Source organism: Anguilla anguilla, chromosome 4 (genome assembly GCF_013347855.1).
Source record: "Anguilla anguilla isolate fAngAng1 chromosome 4, fAngAng1.pri, whole genome shotgun sequence".
In the NCBI taxonomy this organism is placed as follows: Eukaryota; Metazoa; Chordata; class Actinopteri; order Anguilliformes; family Anguillidae; genus Anguilla; species Anguilla anguilla.
Genome location: NC_049204.1, coordinates 61,149,503 through 61,174,182, shown reverse-complemented (window position 1 = coordinate 61,174,182; position 24,680 = coordinate 61,149,503). Strand labels below are relative to the sequence as shown.

Sequence of the window (24,680 nt, the reverse complement as noted above, 5' to 3'; positions counted from 1 at the left end):
TCCTTAGTATGTTTGGGACAACTTGGTTTGGCTGTGTACACCAAAACTTTAGATTTGTAATAAGAAATTCATGTGTTTGAAGTGCAGATTCTCAGCTTTTATTAAAGCATTTTATATGACGTGTTTTTATAGAACAATTAGATCCAGTCATTGAATGCCTTTGGCTTTGAGCGCTGCCTTCACCTTCTGCAAGAAGCCACGTCGTCTGCATTTAAGGCTGTGGAAGAAAGAAACACACTGATCAAGGAGCCGAAGGACCGAGCTCAACACAGAAGGCGTGGAGAAACTCACAGGTTCAACAGTCACACTGACACGGCTGGCAACTGTGGGATGAGCAAATGTCCAGTAATTCATATTTACACCCAAAAAAATGGGGAAATGCACCAAATCTCGCATGAAAATGTGGGAATCGCAATAAAAGGCCATACCCGTATGTTGCATGGGGGATGTCACGGAAGACGACTCTGTCTGCAGCTCCACCGGTTGCAGCCACAGTGAAAACCAGCTTCTGGTCAAAGGCTCTTCGCAGCAGGTAGAGCACCTCCTCGCCCTCTGGGGTGTTTGGTAAAAGGGCTGCTGTCCGGATTCCAGTAAAGGGCTTCCCTGGGTTGGGATGGGCCTCCTGGAGGAAAAATATAACACACAAGGCAAAGGGAAACTGTATGGAAGTTCAGCTTATGTATGTATATACACATGTGTGTATGCATACATAAATACAAAGAAAAACAGTTTACACTTCACAAGAAAACAGCCTGAGTTTGTTTTGCAGCCTGAGTTTGATCTAGGGCTGAGATCATAATATTCATACCACAATATATCATAAATTCACTTTTATAATCCAAGTAACAATACAGTGATTGCTGTGACTCCATGGCATGAAATTTGTACATTTGTATTACCAGTGATGTGCTGTTTTAAGTGCAAGTGTTTAAACGTTAAAACTAAAACTAATTAAAAACTAAGCATTGTAATGTATTACGTAAGTTACTGTTACTGTTACTGAGTGTACTCTTTTATTTCAAAACTAATTTTTTTTTTTAATTCACATCCTCAAGAGTAGTAGTATTTTTATTTTACAGTGACCTGCTGTGTTGGGGTGTGCTATGTACAATATCCAACAAGAGGCTGAACCTCCAAAAACCTGCCAGGAGGTAATTAAAATCTCACCAGGAAAGAGCACCTCCGTGGGGATAAATCTCAGGAGGAACCCGGGAAGGAGCAGTAATACCAGGAATACTTCATGCATTTATAACTGACATGATGCATGTTGCCAATGTAAAAAATAGTAAATAAAGTAGCATGTTGGATCACTCCCTATTGCTTAGATAATAGAATGTTATGAAATGTGTTATTTATTTGGAAACAAAGTGATGAAGTAGATTTGCAGCGAACTCCACTCATGATACCACTGAAAAAATGATATTTCTTCCCAATCACATGATTGAAAAAGTTTTGAAATACGAAGTATTTTTGAATAAATATCAAATTCTTACCGTCTGTGTTCCACTGGGAATATCGTATATAATCCTAAAGTATTTATTTCTAAAAATGTCGAACCCACTTATCCATGTCATCTGTCCCTCTGGCTGGTCCCCCAGCAGTCCTAGTGCTTTTAGACACACTGGACACTGGAGACCCAGTCTTTCTGTAGATCTCTCCAGACAGGCTGCACAGAAGGCATGAGTACATATCAGCCTCTGCTTCTTCTGCAAGGGCTCCATGCAGAGGGGACAGGTCTCCACTTCAGCTGCTGTGGCTCTGGCTTCTGAGGGCTCCCCGGTCTCAGTAAAGCCATCGTAAATGCCCACTGCTCTGTCTCCCTGGGAGGTCTTTGACATTTCACCCTTGCAGACGTTAGCTTGGAGTCCCGTCTTCTTCAGTTTCTCCACCACTTGGACCAGCATGGTGTTTCTGCCCAGAGCGGGCCTCGGGCTGAAGGACTCTCTGCACTGTGGACAGCGGTGGACGCCAGTGTGATCCCAGCAGTCCGTAATGCAGCCCATGCAGTAGCTGTGTCCGCAGGGAATTGTCACCGGGTCCTTCAGCAGATCCAGACAGATCACGCAGACGAACTCGTTCTGAGCCACCGAGATACTGGCCTCGGCCATTTCGCTGCTCAGTGTGCCGGATGCCAGTTTTAGTTCAGAATGGATTGTAGTTTCTCTGAACGTGTGTGAGAAAGATCCGGAGATATATGAAACTGAGAGTGACTTCCTGGTACTGCAGGAGGTATGGTGTTGGACTGAGGCTGAGCAGAACAGGTAATGCAGGGAGAAAGGTGCGATCTTTCCGGTCGTGCCTGTTTCTGGGAGCAGGTATGCCCAGGCTCAGATTTGAAGATCATTAAGAGGACTTTGTTTTCAACCTTATTTCAAGTTTGTAGCCCCCCACCCACTCACACACGCCAAATTACCTTGATGTTCCCCGGTGTTTTTATTTATTTTATTATTTTTTTAAATGATTATTATTTTGTTAGCTGTGGGTGGTGAAGGAGCCGGGAAAACCAACAGTCTCTTCTTAACACGTTTATTTCCTCACTCGTGAGCTGAAAATCACCAGCGAAGGGGAGTTCTGTTCTCCTGCTTGGGGGTGTTTATTGGGGTCAGGTGTCAAAATGAATATGGGACTAGTTTTACCCCAGAATGTCCTGTAACTGTATTTAACTGTTATTCCTATGATTTCTTTTTTTTTTTTTTTTAATCCCCCACAAAATTGTCCATGGCCTTTTTTTTCAGGTGATTTGGGTGGTAATTGTTTTCAAATTCCAACCCAAATTACCTATTGTTTTTCAGTAAACTCAGTGGTCTGTAGGTCATACTAATCATGCATGAATAGACATCTCCATAAATGCAATTTGTTCACTTGCATTTTGGTGTTAGTTACTCCTTGTCAGGGACATGTTGGCTATTTGTGTAGACTCTGCCGGGGAGGGGGGGTGGGGGAAGGGGGGGGGGGGGGGGGGGGCGGAGATCTCAGAAGAGAAAGAATTCACAAATGCATGACATGGGTTGCACATGTTGCCACAAGACTGCTTGCTATACAGTACAGGAATCTCCTTTACATATTAATAGAAATGTTGAGTGGTAAATGGTAAAAGCAGGAAAAAATGACATCCCTACTCTCTATATGATAATACTATTCATAATAGATAACTGTATAGGCAGGCAGGTAATTTTGTTGAACATTTTTGTGTGAGGCTAATGTCCATATTTATTACCTTTTCTTTATATCTATTTTATTAAAACATTTATTTTCAGTACTTACTGGAACATGGTCAAGTGACTGGGGTGAATTCTTTTGCCCCGTACAAGTGCTCTGCTGCTATTACCCACATGAGGAGTGTTACTGCCCAAATCTCTTTGGACTATAATAACCCAGAGTGTTACTGCCCAAATCCCTCTGGATTATAATAACCCAGAGTGTCACTGTCCAAATCCCTCTGGATTATAATAGCCCAGAGTGTCACTGCCCAAATCCCTCTGGATTTTAGTAACCCAGAGTGTTACTGCCCACATCCCTCTGGGTTATAATAACCCAGAGTGTCACTTTCCAAATCCCTCTGGATTAATATAACCCAGAGTGTTACTGTCCAAATCCCTCTGGGTTATAATAACCCTAGGAAAGCAATAGCTGCAATTTACAGCAGTACCACCAAAATAAAGAAACACAGAAACCCGATGCAAAATGTCAGGAAGGACGTTTATTATCACAAAGTAAGGAGTAAATACACACAAGCGGACACTTCATACAGAAGAAATAAAAAACAAGGGGAAATTCCCATTCCTCCTATCAAATTTCCAAAAGTTTCAAATTTCAAAGTTCGGGAGTGTTGGTGGAAAGCAATTTTTTTAGGCCACAGCACAGATTTTCAATGGGGTTCATATCTGGGCTCTCACTGGGATATTCCAGAATACTGGCCTTCAGTTTTAAAGACATTCCTTGGTAGTTTTTTTGTGTGTTTTGGGTCATTGCCTGGTTAGAACATGAATTTGTGTCCTATATGTAAGTCTCTTCAGGACAGAAACAGGTTCTCCTCAAGACTCTTCCTGTATTTGGCTCCATCTATCATGTCCTTCGTGGTAATAAGCTTTAAATTCGGTCTTGCTGAAAAGCAAACCCACAGCACTATGCTGCCAACACCATGCTTTATGGCAGGGATGGTGTTACCTGGGCAATGGGGAAAGCATTTTGCTTTCAGGTCATAGAGCTGAACTGTAGCCTCATCATCCACAAAATCATCCATATTATATAAAATTAACGTGAGTATGTGTGTTTGCATGTATGTGTAGTGTGTGCGTATGTGAGTGTTGTGTGTGTGCGCATGTGTTTGTTTGTGTGTGTGTGTGTGTGTGTGTGTGTGTGAATACGCACAGGGTGAGTATTCAACAATTTGATGTCTGTTCATGCAGTCATTGAATGCCTTTGGCTCTGAGTGCCGCCTTCACTTTTTGTAAGAAGCCAGGCTGTCCGCACTCAATCCTGTGGAAGAAAGAAACACACACTGATCAAGGATCAGCAGGACTGAGCTCAACACAGGAGACATGGAGAAACTCACAGGTTCTACAGTCACACTGATACTGCTGGTAACTGAGAGACGATAATTCATTTTCACACCAACAAATATAAAAATACACCAAATCAAATTCTGCAAAATTCAACCATTTTGGAATTACTCTAAAAGGCCATACCAGTTTGGTGCATGGGGGATGTCAGCGTAGACTACTTTGTCTGCAGCTCCATCGGTTGCAGCCACAGTAAAAACCAGCTTCTGGTCAAAGGCTCTTTCCAGCAGCTTCAGCACCTCCTGTCCCTCTGGGCTGTCTGGTAAATAGGCTGTTGTTTGGATTCCAGTAAAGGGCTTCCCTGGGTTGGGATGGGCCTCCTGGACAAAAAAATATAACACACAAGGCAAAGGGAAACTGTATGGAAGTACAGCTTATGTATGTATATTCACGCGAGTGTATACATGCATATATACATTAATATACATTATCCAGTTCAATTTAATTTTTAAATAGAGACACAGATGCAAAGGAAAACTGTTTACACTTCACGAAAAAAAACAGAAAATAGGAAGTTTTTTTTTTTGCTTACATTACTGTCATAATGTAATGAGGTGACATTGTACTAGTAGGAGATAAAGGAGTGCTAATACTATGAATAGGTTACTTAATATGTAAACTATGAATTCCATTTGTGATACTGGTGAAAAATTAAATATGAAGATTTCTTGTATAAGCATGAAATTCTTACCTTCTCTATTCCTTTGGGAATATTGTACGTAATCAATAAACATTCAAATTCAAAAATGAACTTCCTATTTATCCATGTCATCTGCCCCTCTGGCTGGTCTCCCAGCACTCTGAGTGCTTTTAGACACACTGGACACTGAAGACCAAGGCTTTCTACAGATTTTTTCAAGCATTCTGCGCAGAAGGCATGAGTACATGTCAGCCTCTGTTTCTTCTGCAAGGGCTCCATGCAGAGGGGACAGGTCTCCACTTCAGCTGCTGTGGCTCTGGCTTCTGAAGGCTCTCTGGTCTCAGTGAAGCAGCCATAAATGCCCACTGCTCTGCCTGCCTTAGAGATCTTAGACATTTCCTCCTTGCAGATGTCCTCCAGTCGCTCTTTCAGCTCAGAGACATATTTCCTTACAGTCTCAAAGGAGAAATTTAGGTTGATAGTGATGCTGGGTAGGTCTCCGGGTCCCGGAAGGACACAGAGATTCTTAGAGCTCTAATATGTGTGTGTGAGAGAGAGGGAGAGAGAGAGAGAGATCATTGACAAGACTAACCACAAAATTACAGCACAACGGAAAGTGAACATGTGTACAGTGTGGGTCAGAAATTCCAGTCATATAAGGAATCAGGAGCAGCTCCATTGGACATCGAGAGCCAGTGATGTTACCTGGAGGAAATGGATGTGATCCTTTGTATGTGATAGCTGCTCCAGCTCAGCATCTCTCCTCTTCAGCTCAGCAATTTCCTGCTCCAGTCGCTCCAAGAGTCCTTCAGCTCGACTCACTTCAGCCTTCTCCACATCTCTGATCAGCTCTTTTACCTCAGAGCGCCTTCTCTCAAAAGAACGAATCAGCTCAGTAAAGATCCTTTCACTCTCTTCCACTGCTGCCTGTGCAGAGCACTGTTAGGAGACACAGAGAGAGGAGGGCAGAATATTTTAACTAGGCGTTTCACACAGCTCTTACTGGGACCCCAGACAGCCTGTTCCCCACAGGGTGGCTCAGTGGGATTGAGCGCCACAGGGCTGGAAAGAGGCCCAACACTGGACTCCCCACTGGCTGACTGAAGGAGAGCCCTGACTGAGCCCTGAATTGGCTCTTTCAGCAGCCAGCTGCTGTCTTCTCCTCTGGTCAGTACCCACCTTAAGTGACTGCACAGCCTTTCTCAGATCCTGCAGCTGCCTCTCTTTCTCCTGCTGGAATTTACTCTGTGTCGCTCCCAGCTGTTTCTGTGGACATTCATAAATTATTTCACTATCATTGTTTCACTGTCATCATTCATATAGTTTTCATGAGCAATGGACAAAATACAGTAAATGTTTGCGTATTCTTTTAATTGCACTATTAAATCATTTACAAGGCATATTTGCATTTTCATGAGATATGTTTTTGTGTCCCAATAGTACAGTGTCAGCCCAAGCTACCTCAGACCATAACAATGAAAGGTGAACATTGGCTTCAATTCATGAAAACAATCTATGGCACCTTAACATTTTTGGATTTATAATCACAACAAAAACTGCTAGCAACCTTTTCTGCCTGAGTGACTAAGCAACTCTATACTTCAGAATGTTGCAGCTAGCCATGATATATAGACATCACAACAGCAGTATCAGTTTATTTGTTTTTGTAATTACTTTGTATTATTTAGTGATATTTTTTATTACTTGAATTATATTTAATTATATCAAATATGGTTTAGAAAATGCATAAATAATATATATGAGATACATAAGATTTCATCCATCCATACATAATTTATACCTACTTATCCAGGGCAGGGTTGCATGGGGTGCTGGAACCTATCCCAGCATGCATTGGGCGAGAGGCAGGATTACACCCTGGACAGCCCATCACCTATCACAGGGCACACACTCCATTCACTCCCACACTCATACCTATGGGCAATTTAGAGTCTCCAATTAGCCTAACCTGCATGTCTTTGGACTGTGGGAGGAAACCGGAGTACCCGGAGGAAACCCACATGGACAAGGGAAGAACATGCAAACTCCACACTGAAAGGCCCTGTTCAGATTCAAACCCAAGACCTTCCTGCTATGAGGTGACAGTGTTACCCACAGCACCACCATGCTTCCATGCATACAATTTTAAGGGCATAATTAATCAAATTCATACTTTGATTAATGTTGATGTAATGTTCCTTTATTATGGTATTATGGTATTTCAGTCGGTGATAAATGATTATTATTTGTTTTCTATTGTACATGCTCAAAGTTCATGTACATAATTAATTTATTAAAGGTTGCTGGTCTAAGTTAATATTCTGAGATACTGCATATGTACGCCCTCTAGTTTAAAAGTTCATGTATGAAATTGTTTGAGAAGTCCATAACACAATGCAATGTACCATAAATGTATTAAAACGCAAGAACCAGAACATAAAAAAGTGTTTGATTACAGGAAAGAAACTGATCTTTTTGGAGAATAAACCATCTTGTCTCCTTATCCCTGGAGTTGTGAGAAACCTGCTAATTATGGTTGTTGCTAAGAGAACTGAGTTATTGGTTTTGGGGATACACGTCAGAAATTGAGTTCAACTGCACACATGAACTTAACCCCCTGAAATGCACAGGAAAAAAAAGTTTAAGTATTTACATTTTTTGACACAAAACAAGTGTCTTGAATGACAAAAACATGCAAATATTTAAAAAATATTATTCATTTTATTTTCATTGAATGTCACTTGTACTGCAGGATTCAGCACAACAGACCAATATATTATATCTTCTTGAGATTAAGACCAGAGAGTCATGTCCCCTGCTGGTGACAAAGATGAATTGCCAGGCCTAAGTAGGATAAGTGCCATTGATAACAGACCAAACTGAAATTGAGCTAAATTGGATTTTTTCCACTGTATAGATGCTCACACCATAATTCTTTATTATTTTCCTAAATCAGTACAGCTATGAGTAGAAATTTCACCTTTAAAATCATTCCACCCATCTATTTAATCACCATGTTATTACAGTTCACTTTATTGCAATGCTAAACAGCAGCACGTGTGTTCCAATGAGCTACAGAATCATGAAAAACGTTTCACCATTGATGCCACTGTGCAAGATGAACATGTAAACCAGCATGTTCTAAGCCATGGCTGCTGTTCAAACAACACTAGTATGTCTCAGTTCACTTCCTGTTTTATTTGCTCTATTACTGTGGAATTGAAACTGCAAGCCTACTTTAGGGATTAGACTCAAATTTGAAGAGTTTGTAGAAACAGCAAACAAATGCATAATAGGAAACTTAATCTATAAGGCTTTCTGTGCAGATTAACTTTATTGTACTTCATTGTACTACAAATTTGTGTTCACTGTGCTACTTGCTGTGTAGGGTGAGATCCACCTGAGGGCGCTGTTGAACACACTGACACAAGTTCAATGTTATCACCTGGATAATATGCATATTTGCATAATTAAATTTGATTTACCTTGTTATAACAATGCTTAGTGTTCAGAATAGCATGTGCTAGTTAGGGTTTTCTCACACGTACTAAACAGCCAGGTTGGTAAAAGATCTGCAATTGATAACAGCATATGCTGTTATCATATGCAGTCATATGCTGGAGAAGGGTTTTCTTAGCAGAAGAAATCTGAATTGTCAGCACCAGCTAGCGGCTGTTTGTTTTCAATGCAGAATCAATTCTACAGTAAACACCTTCATTTGCATCCAGTTACCAGTGTCTACTTCTGCTGATTAACAAAGAACGTGTGCACACTACTTGGAATCTAACATAAAATTTCAAAAGTTCTATCGTTATTATTACAGTAAAGTAAACTTCAAAATATCTTTTGCAATACCTCCTGTATCAATATGCATGTATTTTGTTTCAGTCATTCAGAATGTAAGCTAGGAATGTATTTATTTATTTATTTATTTATTTATTTATTTATTTATTTATTTATTTATTTATTTATTTGTTTGTTTGTTTGTTTGTTTGTTTGTTTATTTAATGATTTATTTATTTGTTTATTTATTTATTTTCATATTACTATGTGTTACTATTAAAACCAGAACTAAACATTTTTTTGTGACAAGTTCCATTCCTTACCTGTTTCTCAGTCCTTTCTGTTGCCACTGAGACTGTATCATGGCCGCTGTGATCCTCAATTGTGCACAAATAACAGATAAACTGCTGATCGGTACGACAGTAAATCTCCAGCAGTTTGTCATGGGGAGAACAAATCTTCTCCTGTAGGTTTCCAGTGGCTTCGACCAGATTATGCTTCTTAAAAGCAGGAGATTCATAGTGAGGCTGGAGATGAGTTTCGCAGTAAGAGGCCAGACACACCAAACAGGACTTGACAGCTTTGCACTTTCTCTCAGTGCAGACATCACACTCCACGTCTCCAGGTCCAGCGTAACAATGGGCAGGAGGAGCAGCTTGGAGTCCTGTCTTCTTCAGTTTCTCCGCCACTTCAGCCAGCATGGCGTTTTTTCTTAAAACAGGCCTTGGAGTGAAGGTCTCATTGCACTGCGGACATCTAGCAGTAAGGTCACTTTGATTCCAGCAGCTCTTAATACAGTCCATACAGTAGTTGTGTCCACAGGGAATAGTCACAGGATCCTTCAGTAGATCCAGACAGATTGCACAGACCAACTCTTCCTGATACAGAAGACCTGTAACTTGCGCCATTTTACTGCTCAAAGTGACAGAGATTAGTTATGGTTTAGAATGTAGCGTAGTTTCACTGAATCTGTGTGAGCAGGAGATATTTCCTGGTCCTGAGAAGATCCACGTAGATATGTTACTGAGAGAGACAGTTTAATTTGGATTATTTGAACCTGCACGCCAGAGAAAGTGGGGGTGATTTCCTGGTTGTGCCCACAGCTTCAGAAGGCGTGGTGTTGGACCGACACCAGGCTGAGCAGAGCAGATAAGAGAAAAAGATGTGATCTGTCTGGTCGTACCTGTTTCTAAAACATACATGGGTATTTAATTGTGGTTTTTGGCTGTTTATTGTGAATACCTGTATGTAAGGCAGTGTTCTAAAATGATACTCAGTATGTGTGCAGTATCATCGTAAGGTAAGTAGAAAGTAACCTTTGTATACAGTATTGAGTGCTCTTGTGTACCTGTGTGCAAAAAATACAATACACTCTGATTATACAATCTGTTTGTTAAAGTATTCTGTTCATGGCAAAATACAGTTTAATGGAATACCATATAATTAATGTATAAGCACCATATACTGTATGTATATTATATGAATATGAGAGCATTTGATGGACAGATAATAGTTATGAGACACTATTAAATATTAAGTTATATTCCATTTCCTCATGTGTGTACACAACAAAGTTATTTGAATGGTATGTATGGGTAGACTTTGGGAAATGTATGTCTCTGTGGTGACACGTCATCCTCATATGTTTGCACACAGCATAGCATGCCTGACTAGTTTGAACAGGCGGAGAATGTCATGGAGTCACATTTTTCTCATGAGCTGGCATTTGCCAAATATCAAAATATGTGACCTGACTGTACCCATGTCCTCTGCTATGGGTCCGAAACATTTCCCTCTGGTGTACTTGGCTATATACAGCTATTATGTGTAATATAAATGCATAAAAGGGTGAAGTGTTCGTAGTTTTTACAAATATAATTTATAATGCCCCCAAATCCCTTGCTTGGTCACTTGTGTCAGGTCATTTGACGTAACAGCAGATTCAGTGCATTTGGATCTCAAAAAAAATCTGTGTTGCCCTTCAGCTCCACAAGATGGCGACATCTGTAAACTAGAGCGAGAACCCTATACCTGGATGGCAGGGGGGTGCAAGGCGTCAAATCACAGGGAGCGAGAGAGAAGGGGGCCGTCAGATCACCAACTCACAACAACGCTATTCATAGGAAGACTCCTGGAATTGCAGTTTCTCCACAGAACAGGTTGCTCATATCATCACATGGCACACATAGGCTAGTACATGCAGTGAATTTTAATAAGGCCTTCATAAAGCATCTATAACCTTCCTACCTTCATGGGCATGTCTTACCACTTTATAAAGCAAGGAAACACTTTGTCGGCATATCGTTACTGTTTTATACACTGTTTCCTCATGCTAGATGCTGCAGAATGATGTCCTATGATATTAGGTGATTTTTTATTTTTTATTTTTTATTTTTTTAGGATATGAAGACTTTTAAAATATAAATTCCATTGCAACACTCCATTCCAGACACCATTAAGCGGACCAGTTGTTTATGAACACTTCAGAAATCAATATGTTTGTACTCAGGAAGGCATTTGCAATGTCTAACGAAGGCCTCCTGATATAAAACTTTAATAAAGTGCATATATTTGACTTCAGAAAGCATTACAAGTTCAGTGACCTCGGCCATAAATGAAATACTGTCTGTTGTGTGAGCATTCTTGCGTTGTTTTCTCAGGATAAGTGAAGCTGGAGATGAACTGAGCTATGTGTCCATTCTTAAGGTCAGGGTTTAATCAACGAACAAACTCGAAGAGACACAATAAAAGTAGCATGTATGTATTTGTTTGTTTATTTACTTTTTTTCAAAAAAATATTCTTACCAATAGTACGGTTCACCTGAAATTTTCACAAATGTTGAGATGGATTATTATGATGTTTTTGTTTTTTTCGAGGAACAATTTATTTCAGCCAGTCACTAACTGATCTATTTCGTACCACCATACTGGTAGTTTTACTTAAGATAAATAACACACAAGGCATTTATTTTTCTACTCAGAAAACGGGGTAGTAAAATAAACTGTCATACAGTGTTTAAAAGGTCACGTGTGCACATCTCTCTACTGTGTTAGCATCTGTAGCGGTATGAAGCACTGAGGACGGATGTAACAAGTGAGTTCCCAGATTCAACGACGGTACAAATGTGCCTTTTACTTCTGTAGAATGAAAACATTCGTGTCTTAAACATATCAGACTAACACTACTGTAGCTTCTTAAAAACATTTTAAAGCCAAAATATTTATTTATAAAAGGATAAATGATTGATACACGGCATATTTAATTAAAGTTGACAGCCTATAAATGCATGCTTTCTGCCTTTTTCCAAAGGCACACGTGAAATCAGCAAAGCTCTGGGTAGGAAATGGCGAAACATAATCAGTTCCGCACCAGTATTTATAACCATTAGGCTGCTAAGAAAAGAGCAGCAGCGGAACAGAGATCTACTCAATAACAAGCATGTCACAATGAATTCCACCCCAATTTTAGAGAACATATCACTTGAAAACATTTATTTAAATTATTTGTATTATGCGCTGGATCAATATGACCCAAAAGTTTGGACGTGTGTATAAAAACAATGTCCAGGTAAAGGGACAGATGAAGGATTTTGTGTGTGCGTGTATGTGTGTGCGCATGCATGTGTGTGTGTGTGTGCGTGCGTGTGTGCGTGCGTGTGTCTAGCTCTTCTCATGGCAGTGTTGCTCCAGTTTCCAGCAGTAGCAGACGGTATTGAAGAAGCGGCAGTTGCAGATGGCACAGGGGTCGCAGCAGTGCATGCTGGGTAAGCAGCTCTCCATCATACGGTAGCAGCGTCGCCCTGGAGGGCGCAGCCTGACCTTCAGCTTCTGCAGTACAGGAGGAGGGTGAGCACACCCCAAAATACAGTCTGTCCCCCCAAACACACCCCAAAATACAGCCTGTCCCCCCTAACACACACCCCCAAATACAGCCTGTCCCCCCTCACACACTGTTTGTGTTCCTTCTTTTTAGATTTGAGTGTCGGCAGGGATGTACAGTACACCGGTCTTCGGCCCTGATTGGCTGTAAATAGACACGCCCACAGAGAAGCGATTGGCCGCTTACCACCGCGCGCGGACTCTGCCCCTCGTGGAGCGTTCTCCTGGCAAACAGCGTTTTGCGTTTCCCCTGGTTACGGACTCCTGTGGGTGAATAAGCAGAAAGCGGGACAGCTGTTCACCCCTGCAGACCACCACGCGCAGCGCTGCAACTCAGAGCTTCCCGCTTCCTTCGCTTCTCTTTCCTGTGCACAGTGAAATGTGTCAGTGGACTTGTGTGTGTTCTGTCAGAACTGAGTTAACACAGGACATTGAACTGGGTAGCACGCCAGCCAGATTCAAAAGTTCACAGTGTTCAGCGCAAATATCACACACACGACCAGAAGAATTTGAGTGAAAACCCTAACAGGTGCGCAACTGCTCTACACTTGAGCAAGGTGCAAGGTGTTGGGATCACACACACACACACACACCCTCTCAAGCTATATAGTTAAATATGTGTGTGTGCGTGTGTGCATGTGTATGTCCTTAATATTAAAAAAAGAAATACAAAATAAAAAGTATGGGCATAAACAGAACAGAGCATTTGTGCCAATTTGACAGCCTCAAGCTAAAAAGAGCAGCGGCATCCTAGCAACCACAATAGGCTTTTACAGGGAGCAGATGCCCAGCATCAGCAGCGGTATCCTAGCAACCACAATAGGCTTTTACAGGGAGCAGATGTCCAGCATCAGCAGCAGTATCCTAGCAACCACAACATGCTTGTACAGGAGCCGGAGTCCTGCCTCAGTCTCCCACGTCTCTCTGCGTGCAGAGGGATGCTAGTGTTCACCCGCCTATGTTTCGGGAGCATGGCCCATTAACGTTCTTTTCTTTTCTGGGAAAACGTCTCTTTTTTGGTGGATAAGCGTTCTGTTTCGCTGAAACCCTTTGTCTCACGAGAAAGCCAGCTTAGCTGTGAGTGCCACAGTCTGTGTGAAAGAATGGTGCTGAGGGCCACCAAGTAAATAATATTTTACTTTTGGTTTCCTTTGTGGCCGGTTTACATTGCCAACGTTATGTTGATGTGTAAATCTGTATTTTCACTTATTATTATTTCTGTCATTGTTTCATTTTGAGATTACATTTCTTTGTGTATGAGAAGCTTATGGAAAGTCATCTTGGAGGGATAGGGTTCTTCACAGCAGTATGCCTGACATATATACTTCAGGCATTTAACACAATCATCGGGTTCCCCCATCTTACATATAATGCATTAATTCAGATGGATAATTCACTTAAGCCGGTCAGGTTAAAGGCACAACGCGGTGCACCACCTGGAAAGTAACCGTGCAACCTTAGGGTTTGCCATCTCCGTTCCGTAACGGGTACGCTAAACTGTCACGTGACCATTCCGTTCACCCCCTACTGCACGTTTACTGAGTTCAGACCGGCCTGGTGCATTCTGGGCATTTTTTTAAAAAACTCTGCAACACAGCTGGTTCAGCAGTTCATGCACAGCTCGTGAAATTGCTGTGGATTCGCACTGAAGAAAAATTAACCAGATCTTTCAGGAAACAATTCATAAAGGTCATCTTCATAAGATGATTTTAACACTATCTAATTTCAGAATGCAGTATATAAAAATGTATGAATGTACTACAACCCTAATAATAATAATAATAATAATAATAATAATAATAATAATAAGCTCCAGTGAGAAGTTGACATTACAATGCAACTGTTTTCATCTACAAACATCAAATTGTTTTTCGTTTAATTCAAAAAACGTGTAAAACAACTAAATGAAACAAGTCTAAATGAGTCTCACCTGTCTCCATCGGTTTATCTTTGAGCGGCAGATCAGCATTGGGATTTTTCGTCGTATCTCGCATGTCTACAATAGACTGCACAGACGTTATCCACAGAGAGCACAAGCAGAACATCAAAGTCCACAACATTTCGGCTACCTACATTAGAAATGAAATTAAGTATATCTATGGAGAATCCGCGCGCAGGCTACTTGTTGTTAAATTGTCCGTAATCTTTTAAGTAAAAATACTTTTACATCAATTTAGCATACGCTTTACTAACGGTAGGCTAAATGACCTTCAACGCGTTGGAGTCTTGTTTCACCAAATTATGCAGCAGACTAGCTTATATCCAAATATATATGAATATGGGGCTCATTCCCCGCCCAATATTTCTCTAGTTCCAATCGGAAAATCCAAAAAGGTACAAGCCTTCGAGAGGACATTTTGCTACGCCCGTGGAACGTGACATCACGGAGATAACCATTCTTTTGAGTAAATATTCCGTTGTTCGCTTCGTTAAAAGACTGGACAGACAGACATGTTCTTTTAGAAGCGTGTTAAGACAATAACTCAATAAACAGAGAGAGATGGAGAGAGAGAGAGATTCGTATATGACATGGGATTACTCATAAAACAAACACCGCCCATTAGCCTATCAGTTAAACACTAGAGATATAACTTACTGCGACTCCAACTCATAACAGTTTTAACACTTAAATCTCGCATTTTTTCCGGAATATTCATGATTTTCAGTGATTCGGTTGAAAGCGCTCAGATGGTGCAGAGAGGTTTCAGGCTGTACCCTCTCGACTAAGGCGAAATCCTTCTAGTATGCACGGACACAACCTAATTCTTATGTTTGTTTGTTTTTATTTTATAAATAATTTGTATGAGCGAAATGAAAACATTGTTATTCTACCGTGTATTTCAATACATTCTTATTAACTGGGCTCAATAGGAACACGGTGATCTCAATTGGTGCAATTACGGTTCGTGGAAAATGAAATGTAAATTTGAATTAAATTATAATTTTGAATTAGTTAGAGAAACTGTGACCAATTAAAAAGTAGCCTTAACTGTATTACGCTAGGGTAGTATTAATTATACTTACAGATATGTGTTTATGTAGCCTATATTATTTACATTGTGTAGGTTACATGTTCATTTTCGTTCTACATGGGAGGGGTGCTTTTTGTTGTGTCTAAACCCACATGGCATAAATACAATTTCCAAGCATGTACGCTTTTTTTCTGTAAAAATGGTGTATGAAAATATGTTTTTTCAAATGTAAACATCTATTATATTCTTCCACTACTTGTCACTGGTGTTGTGTAGTAAAACCACTTATGACGTGCGGTGAAACAATATAATAGAGGTTTTAATTTTTTTAAAACATATTTTTACTTATAGCCTACCAGACTGATAACTTTAAATAAGACAAAAGACAAAATTTGTTTTATGGATAATCTGATATGAAACTGGTGGCAGTGTAGTATAATGGCTAAGGAACTGACCAAAAGCATTTTCCAGGCAGGAAACTGCGATTGTACCCTTGAGCATTAGTTCAGGATATATGTACAAATGCTTAAGGATATATGTAAAACTGCTTCAGGATTTGGGTACAAAAATGCTTCAGCATATATGTAAAAACATGTAAAAACCTGTGAAATTCACTCTGGCTAAGACTGTCTGCTAAATGTCTGTAATGTAGTGTAATGATCTCAAACACAAATACCAAAACATTAATCTCTTCACAGCCGGTATTTCATCCTTTATTCACGGGTGAATCACCGTCGTGGAAGTCGTGGATCAAAGTTGAATCACTGTTGAATTTTGTTTCGATTTTGGAAGGCGAATCAACGTTGATGTCACGACGTTGTTTCAACGTTTCAGCATATAAAAATGTTGTTGTTGTTTTCTATTTTTAACATATAAATTTAGATTTTTGAAGTGGTCTTATGATCAAAATATAATGAAATGCTAATAAAATAATAATAATGATCATAATAATAATTTAAAAGGCAGAACGTTGTTGAAGACATGTTGATTCAACGTACAGATCTTGTTAAAATTTCAACGTTGATTTATAAGTATTTTGTTAACCTTTTTTTACAACTATTTAGCATTAAACGTTGTTTCATCGTTGAAACAACAACTGGCATTATTTCAACCACGTTTCAACTTTGAAGGTCGGTCACGTCCGGGCTGGGTTAATTTCCCATTTGAACCGATTAGCTACTAAAGAAAACAAGAACACACCTGGTGTGGTTTATGGTTTCGTTTATGGCTGGGGCATGTTTGTATTTGTTAGAATAAATGGGTGCAGTCAAATGACCTCCTAAGCAAATAGACTCTCTTAGGCTAGGCTACTGCCAAATATAAGACTTCGACTGTGATTAGTTTGAAAAAGTGCATTCATAAGGAAGAAATTTAATATTTATTTATTCATATTTACGTCAGCAAAAAAGGGAAATTGCTAATACTACCTAAAGCTAGCTAATAATTCTTTTGGAACGGAGCCATCACATTTATCCAAACAGAGTACCTACGTTGCAATCATGAAAGTAATTGAAGAACATTTAGACAATCGCGCCCTGGGTGTATTAAGTAGCTTAAATTCCATGGGCTTTACTAGGCTGTAAACCTCAGACAGGGTCTCTTGGCGCAGTCTCTTACAATTCGCGCAGCTGGATCTGCGAAGCACGCTGTGGGGTGTCTCCCCTATTTGATTCTTGAACAGAACTCAAACGCTACTTGTTCTTGGCCGCGGCTCTGGACCATTTTAATTCTGCTGAACGATGAATTCCAAGGGATCATTATCTAAACACCGGGCTTCTTACAGTGCCAGTTTTCTTGCCTCACTCTCCAGGGACCATCTGTACTGAACGTTCGTCCTTGCAAATACGAATTCTGGTATAATTTTATTTATTTATTTATTTATTTATTTATTTATTTATTTATTTATTTATTTATTTATTATAAAAAGGAAATAAAATTGTGTGGTAATCTGTGTGATGAAAAGTTCCTGTTTTTGTGGTTTAATAGCCTACGTCAAATTCAGATAGGTTTCAAACTTAAGCCTTTATATTCTGTTGCTGAATGATTATGTGGTTGTGATTTCCTAGCGCCGGTCTGTTGTCGGAAGTTGTCCAAAAAAAATGGAAAGCATTAAGTCTGAGGAAAACAAGGTTGTAACGTAGAACGTCCAGACTTTCTACGTTTCCTTCCGCTGTCGGTGTTTTACAAATCAGCACCGCAGCTGTCCTTGCTAGCGATGGCCATCATCACGAAGCCGTCCGAATTTCCACAGAACCGGGCACGTTAGCAAATCGCTTCAGAGTAACTGAAGAATGATGTAAACTGACGCCTGTAACGGAGCTACTGCTGATGGCCTGCCGCCGTGCGGGTCTGCCGGGTACAGCCGGCTCTCGTGCAGCGTTGGGTTTCAGTCTGCGGGGCGCGTGGCACAGTGAAATCCAGTATTTTAAACGGGTAACCTCTTGTCAGGAGTCTGCTGAGCCTGTTTCTGAATCATCCAACCGTAACAAGTCCCCCATGCCCTCCATCTCAAGATTATGGGAATCAATATGGAGTTGGTCCACCTCTTGCTGCTATAACTCCGCTCTTCTGGGAAGGCCTTCTGCTAGATGTTGGAGCATTGTTGCAGGGATTTGCTTTCATTCAGCCAGAAGAGCATCGGTGAGGTCGGACACCGATTGGGTGATTAGGCCAGGCCATGGACCTCACAGTGTGCCTCAAACTGCTGTGGAAGCACAGAACAGTCTAGAATGTGATTGGATGCTGTGGCGTTAAGATGTGCCTTCGTTGGAACTAGGGAGCCTATCCCAAAACCATGAAAAACAGCCCCAGACCAAGGGGTATCCAGATACTTTTGGTCATGTAGTGTATCTCACTGCGGGGGGAGCAGTCCACAATTCAGACATTGCCTCAATACATAACACTTATACTCACATCACTAAGGATTTCTAAATAGGTTGTATTGCTCAACTGGAAAGACAGAATAAAATCCACAGCCCAGGGGCTCAATTTATGAACAGAACACTCAACTTTAGAACTGTGCAGCAGCGCTTAAAGAAAATCTGCGATCCTTCAGCGACACCTGGGCCCCCATTCCTACAATATCTTGGGAACTGACACCCCACCTCATTCCCCATATAGCACATTCAGCCGTTTCTATATTTCAAACACTTCACCAATAATAGTCACAGTACATTACAATGTGTTCTGGCTTGCGTTGTGTTATTCTTTCTCCACTTTCGTTCGTTTTGTTCCACTCGGTTTTTATTTTGCTTTACGTTATGTGTGTATAATGAAAAGGAGGAACGCATAATCCATCACAGCAAACATGCACACTCTCAAGGCTATTGTTCGTAAATCATATCCAAGACGAGGAAGAAAAGACAGGCTTCTTTTCTTGGTTTTCTTATCTTTTCTGCTCCCTCGTCTCCCTGTCTCTGTGTCTATCCAAGTGTGTCTATGTCTGTCCTTTCTGGTTGTTCAGTCTATGTATGTCTATTGATGACAAACAATTTCCCAGTTTTGTTTACAATACATGAATGAAATATCTGTTTTTATTATCTCTCTCTCTCTCTCTCTCTCTCTCTCTCTCTCTCTCTCAAAGTGTCTGTGTGTGCTGTTCAGCTGTCTGAATGACTCTGGATAAGAAAGTTTTTTTTTTTTAAATAGGAAGAAATCATAACATAAAATGTAACTAAATACATACCTCTAGACTGCACTTCTGGAATAAGGGTATACAGTTTACACTCTTCAATTATTTCTTCAACTTGATTTGAGATATACTATATATCTATATATATATATATATATATATATATATATATATATATATATATATATATATATACTTTTCTCTCTGAAGGGTTTATGAACTCCCTGTGTGATGCATTCACAGTGTCTGCTCTCCATCAGGGGAGATAATCTTCCACATGCACAGACGCAACAAGATCCCTCAAAATCAGCCTGACGCAAAAACCCAGCAGAGCGAACACGGGCGCATCTGGTACGCATTTCAGGGTCCGCACGAGGCCTTGACGGGGCGCCCCCAAACTCATAAAAGCATGCGGCTGAACGAATCCATTATACTGCGATGCTACATAAATCACCCTATGTGTGGATACCTGCTGAGGTATAGGGGGGCGGGGGGGAGGGGAGGTGGATAACATGGATATTTTTCAGAGTGGTGAATAGTCAAAATTCATCATGGCTACAGTCTATTGAATACCCCACTTTTTGTTCTCACCTCGTTCCTTTTGACTCCCCTTGTGTTTCGCGTCCTGTGTACGCTAAGTGTTTTTGTTGTTAGATAAGTGAGCTTCCCCCCCAACATCCCACACGCGTCTGCTCGTTTTGGTCATTGTCTGCAGGTGTTTTGCTGTGTTTTTAAGTTTCTGGTTTTCCCCTCAGTACTTTGGTTGGTCTTTGTGTTTCCTGTCCTGCATGCTGTTCCCAGCTGCTCGTTCTGCGCTTCGAGTCTAAACCTGCCGTGTTTCCTCCTGTTGCCCTGTTTGTTGTCTTTTGTTCTCTCACCTCCCCCTCCCCCCCCCCCCCCCCCCCCCGCCCCCACCCCCCATGTATGTATTCTGCGGCCAAGCACTGGAATCGAATCTCAATATTTTCACAGAAGCTTTACAGCAAGCCACATAATTTTCATTGAGTTCAGTTTAATACAGTGTAATTCAAAAGATGTGACCGGCATGTCCTCCTTAAAAACATTGCTGAAGGTGATTCATCTTTCCTGGAAGGGACTTAAAAACAAATAAGTAAGGTCTTTGTAACATGCAGCAGAAAATGGTTTTTAAAATTTTTATTTACTGCATTAAAATCTTGTGGGGTTCCACTTACAAGGCATAAGAACATATTGTCTGAGAAAATGAAACGGCCTTTCTTGGCCAACAACAGCAATGAAATATTGAGGATGTTTCTTTCCAAGTTCACTCAAGTTCAAACGTTCTATTTGTGAGGGAAAGTGTGTATTGTTCCTGGGACTAAACGGACACCATGGACACGTCAAAATAAGCGAAAAACAATTAAGAACAGAAATAAGCAGGGATTTCATCATCAGTCCAAGCTGCAACATTTGATGAGTTGGGATGAGAACGTGTTCGCTACTTTGTCTTATTTTCACACTTAACCCTTTAAAGCGTGAGGTCACAAATATGTGATTGCAATGCTCTTAACTGAACAGTCTAATGCTGATGTCACAATCACTACTGGTAATCCAAAGTAACTGAGTTCTAGAACACTGATCTACAATTTTGAAAAGACATTCCAAAAGACCTACTCTTCGGAGGGTTAAATGACCTGCTTAAGTTTGCTGCTCAGAACCACCAGCGAAGTTTTGGACTTAAATCAGCATTATATGGGCCAGGGTAGGATTGAAAAACCCACTGGCTTGGCAAGGGAATATATGATGTTGAAAGTACTCCCTGGGTCTCTGCCATCGGCAAAGAGCATGTTGTTTTCTGGTGAACCCAACCTTTGTTTTGCAAAGAAATAAATCCACGCTAGTAAAAATCACAGCTGAGTTGTGAAAGACCATAATTGTGGGGATCACAGCAGGCATTTGCTGAATGCCTCTCTCCGTTAGTTAATATATGTGTTTAAATAGGTGCGTGAAAGAGGAGAAATCTCAAATTCTCACTTTCAACTGAAGTCCATTAAAAATGATATATTACTATTTAAAAAAAAAAAAAACATTAAATAATCCTGTGATACCAGGGGGTTGGAGGAGAGGGGGGGGGGGGTTGCTATTTCTTGATTGGCTGCTGTCAGAGCTTCCTGCTGTCTTCTAAACCTGGGAGAATTGCATTGCGATAGACACCATTGTCTTTACCCAGGAGAGGACTGAAGTCCTCACTGCACTTAATTGAACAATTAACCCCTTGAAGAGCAGTTTTTTTTTTTCTTTATTAATTTTTTTGTTAATTCTAAGTCTAAGTGTTTTAGGACTCCATTGCTTTCAGTTAGCAGTTGTGACTTTCCTGGATCAGTGCTATCTCACTTCTTGAACATTGAAAATTAAAATGCCTGGCTTCCAGTCGTCTGGAATTGTTTTTTTTCCCCCCCACGGTGCGCAGGAACTGCTGCCGTGGGCTATGCATGGCAAATTGTGGTTACTCACTCACTCACTCACTCACAGACAACCTGAGAGGGACGTTTGGTGGGACGCATGCGCAGGTGGTGCTTCGTTTAGTAGGATGCATGCGTAGGTGCATCTCCCAAAATCACCACTTTGAACGGCACAAGATTTTTAAGCTAACGTTACTTTAGCTAACCCGAACATGTTAGCGTTTCACCGACTTTAGTTAACCTACTTAGCGCGTACCACCGATACAGATGTATGGACACATGGAGGACAACAAAAACAGACGTGAGGACATGTCATAGCTAGCTAGCTATATAGTTAGCCATGTTTTACTTATGACACTTTGTACAGGTGCGCGTGGGTCTGTACGGTTTCATGCTTGTTTTAAAGAAAATGATAGATAATTTCCCTCAGATTTATGAGGATTCTGGGATATTTGTTTTTCTAGTTTTTCTTTGTCCCTTTTCTTAATATCCCCAAAAACATTCTACTGCGTATATGGGATGTGATTGTTCTAAAATTTGTATCTTACGCTTTATCTCTATCATTATTAAGCAGTGAGACACTATTTATAGTGTACTTACGTTTCCTTTTTCTACCGCAATATTGGAAAACGTTTACATTACATTTTTTACCATGAGAAATTAGCATTTTCTAGTCTTTTAGCTATCCTAATTTCTTATTTAACAGCAGCACACATGGTACAATATCTTTCTACATTATTTTCTTTATGTCATTTTTACCTTTTTTTCTTCCTGTGCTTCATCGTCACTGAACATGGATGCCTATTGGCCAATATTTCAGGGTCAAAAGTCATTTCCAGGGGTCACGTGTTCTTGCGGCGAAGTAACAGGATGGGGGACATTTTCCTGGCAGGCATGGACAAGCTTACGCTCGGGTTCAATGGTAAAATCACTTTTTACATACAGCACTGCAAAAAGACAAGGACCTACACAATTGCATCAATGCCTGTTTGCTCTAATAATCTATAATATATCATCTATAATGAAGTATTGAAAATTATTTAACATTTGATTTAATTGCGTGTTCCTTTTTTTTCTGCTTTTCTGTGGTCTGTTCTCTCTCTTACCACTCAAATATCAAGCCAGGGTATATGGAAACAAATGCTTCTACATAGTGAAAAAACCTTTTCTTTATTATGACAAGAATATTACTGTGCAAAAAGTGCTCTTGGTCAATGTCAAGTGTTGTGCATTACTGTCAAATTGAAGTCCGGGTCTGTGTGTAGAAATGTGATTTCTCTGGTTATGTTTTACTTTATTGTTTTACAGTACAAAACTTTCAATACAAAATACCCCCAGCATTTGAAAAAGCATTCACAACCATACTTATTTTTTGCTGTGTGCAATTAACAAAATTTTCACGTTTGGCATAATTCTGGGGGCCAATAGGTCTTGTGTGCAGTGAACTGCATAGTTCAACCAAGGCATATGTGCTTCACGCAACCTAGATAGCACACAGCCAAAGCCCATGTTGTATGCTCTGCCATAAAATAAGTAACAACATGATAATACTCAAATCCCATGTAAGCTAAACCATAAAATTACCTACTAAAAGATCACACGATCAAAGCTTATGTTGTAAACTATACCAAGAAATGCTAAATTAAACCCCCAGAGATTTAGCGTGAAGAGGGCTACTTCATGGTCTCTCTGTCTTGTTTCTCTCAGTTCTTTCAAGATGTGTGGCCTTTGACCTTTTTGACCTTTGGTTTACCTCACGCTTAATCCATGCTGATGTCACCCTGAAGCTATCCTTCAGGGTGACATCAGCATGTGTGTGTGTGCGTGTGAGTTTGTGTGATGAGCAGGTATCAGGGAATTCTGGGGTTCAAGGTCGAAAGAAAGAAAATATGCTTCAAATAACTCAAAAACAGCATTTGTACTAAACTAAAACTAAGCTTGTGAAAGAAGATGCATTTTCAATTGACTACAAATCTGGCTTCTGCTGGAGCCTCTCTGATTTTCAGCAACAGGCTGTTCCACTGAGCTATACGTTACGCTGCTTTGAAACCACCTTTTCTAAAAGGTCTGAAACTAAAAAAATAAAAATAAATTAAAGACAACTTGTCCAACTTCACCTCCTTGTGGTTGCTAGTGGTATTAAAATGTGTAGGGCTTTAACTAGTTCAATCAGCATGTTTTTAGCTGCTGTCTTACTGTCCAGAGCAGTGGTCTTCATTACAGGTCCAAGCGGGCCGCAGGACCTGCTGTTTTCTGGTTTTGTCTCAGTCTCAGCAACCAATTTCCTGCGGCCCGAAAGGACCAAGAATGAAGACCACTGGTTTAGAGGATCGAACAGGAGAAGGAAAATCACAATTGCTTAAAAAAAAAAAAGATCATTCTGTCCCAGCGAAGCATCATGGTGTTCTGCACAGTGACTCTCACAAAGAAGAAGTGCAGCACAGATTACAGTTTGGGCATCGGAAATTTCTCAAACTCTGATTTCATGTGACAGCATTGCTCAAAGTGGCAACTGGGCAATAGCAACTGGGGTCAGAACAGGGACCTGGGCAAGGGGGGGGGGGGGGTTACGGCTGGGTTAGAACTCCGTGACCATATAAATGTCATATTTTATCATCATTATTCATCCCCTAAATATTTTTTTCTGTACCTTTTTATTACATGTTTCAAGTGCCAATTCATATTTTAGACCTGTCTCACTGCTTCAGTAAATTGGGAGAACATTTGCTTGTACCTGCCAGTCGATGCTCAGGTGAGTATACCTTACATACAGCCGGCGTTGACAGACTGCAG

General features: G+C 40.5%; 3 protein-coding genes across 4 annotated transcripts; all 3 read right to left on the bottom strand.

Moving 5' to 3' along the window:
• Nucleotides 1-80: 80 nt before the first annotated feature.
• On the bottom strand, nt 81-2,195 carry LOC118226362 (E3 ubiquitin-protein ligase DTX3L-like). Its single transcript, XM_035415937.1, has 3 exons — nt 1,494-2,195; nt 429-622; nt 81-217 (listed from the first exon to the last, which is right to left on the bottom strand). The coding sequence occupies exons 1-3, from the start codon at nt 2,106-2,108 to the stop codon at nt 148-150; spliced, it is 879 nt and encodes a 292-aa protein (XP_035271828.1). The 5' UTR covers nt 2,109-2,195; the 3' UTR covers nt 81-147.
• Nucleotides 2,196-6,089: 3,894 nt separating this feature from the next.
• LOC118225770 (E3 ubiquitin/ISG15 ligase TRIM25-like) lies at nt 6,090-9,984 on the bottom strand. The gene is made up of 3 exons (XM_035414672.1): nt 9,309-9,984; nt 6,422-6,468; nt 6,090-6,141 (listed from the first exon to the last, which is right to left on the bottom strand). Exons 1-3 carry the CDS (start codon nt 9,891-9,893, stop codon nt 6,090-6,092), a joined length of 684 nt encoding a protein of 227 aa, XP_035270563.1. The 5' UTR covers nt 9,894-9,984.
• A 1,752-nt stretch (nt 9,985-11,736) lies between these two features.
• Nucleotides 11,737-15,593, bottom strand: LOC118225501 (agouti-related protein-like). 2 transcript variants are annotated; one of them, XM_035413979.1, is made up of 4 exons: nt 15,461-15,593; nt 14,795-14,870; nt 13,052-13,128; nt 11,737-12,813 (listed from the first exon to the last, which is right to left on the bottom strand). In XM_035413979.1, the coding sequence occupies exons 2-4, from the start codon at nt 14,856-14,858 to the stop codon at nt 12,646-12,648; spliced, it is 309 nt and encodes a 102-aa protein (XP_035269870.1). In that variant the 5' UTR covers nt 14,859-14,870; nt 15,461-15,593; the 3' UTR covers nt 11,737-12,645. The 2 variants fall into 2 exon arrangements, with proteins under 2 accessions (XP_035269870.1, XP_035269869.1); XM_035413978.1 differs by lacking the exon at nt 15,461-15,593 and having other exon boundaries at nt 14,795-15,436.
• Between the last annotated feature and the right edge of the window lie 9,087 nt (nt 15,594-24,680).

What these genes read in the sequence shown, in the direction of transcription:
- LOC118225770 (XM_035414672.1), bottom strand. Translation starts at nt 9,893, where the DNA reads ATGGCGCAAGTTACAGGTCTTCTGTATCAGGAAGAGTTGGTCTGTGCA. An exon ending in CAGAAAGGACTGAGAAACAG is followed by an intron (nt 6,469 to 9,308) that starts GTAAGGAATGGA and finishes GAATGTCCACAG; the next exon opens with AAACAGCTGGGAGCGACACA. An exon ending in TTCCAGCAGGAGAAAGAGAG is followed by an intron (nt 6,142 to 6,421) that starts GCAGCTGCAGGA and finishes GTCTCCTAACAG; the next exon opens with TGCTCTGCACAGGCAGCAGT.
- LOC118226362 (XM_035415937.1), bottom strand. Translation starts at nt 2,108, where the DNA reads ATGGCCGAGGCCAGTATCTCGGTGGCTCAGAACGAGTTCGTCTGCGTG. An exon ending in TTCCCAGTGGAACACAGACG is followed by an intron (nt 623 to 1,493) that starts GTAAGAATTTGA and finishes TTTTTCCTCCAG; the next exon opens with GAGGCCCATCCCAACCCAGG. An exon ending in ATCCCCCATGCAACATACGG is followed by an intron (nt 218 to 428) that starts GTATGGCCTTTT and finishes TTTCTTCCACAG; the next exon opens with CCTTAAATGCAGACGACGTG.
- LOC118225501 (XM_035413978.1), bottom strand. Translation starts at nt 14,924, where the DNA reads ATGTTGTGGACTTTGATGTTCTGCTTGTGCTCTCTGTGGATAACGTCT. An exon ending in AGATAAACCGATGGAGACAG is followed by an intron (nt 13,129 to 14,794) that starts GTGAGACTCATT and finishes ATTCACCCACAG; the next exon opens with GAGTCCGTAACCAGGGGAAA. An exon ending in GGCAGAGTCCGCGCGCGGTG is followed by an intron (nt 12,814 to 13,051) that starts GTAAGCGGCCAA and finishes CCTGTACTGCAG; the next exon opens with AAGCTGAAGGTCAGGCTGCG.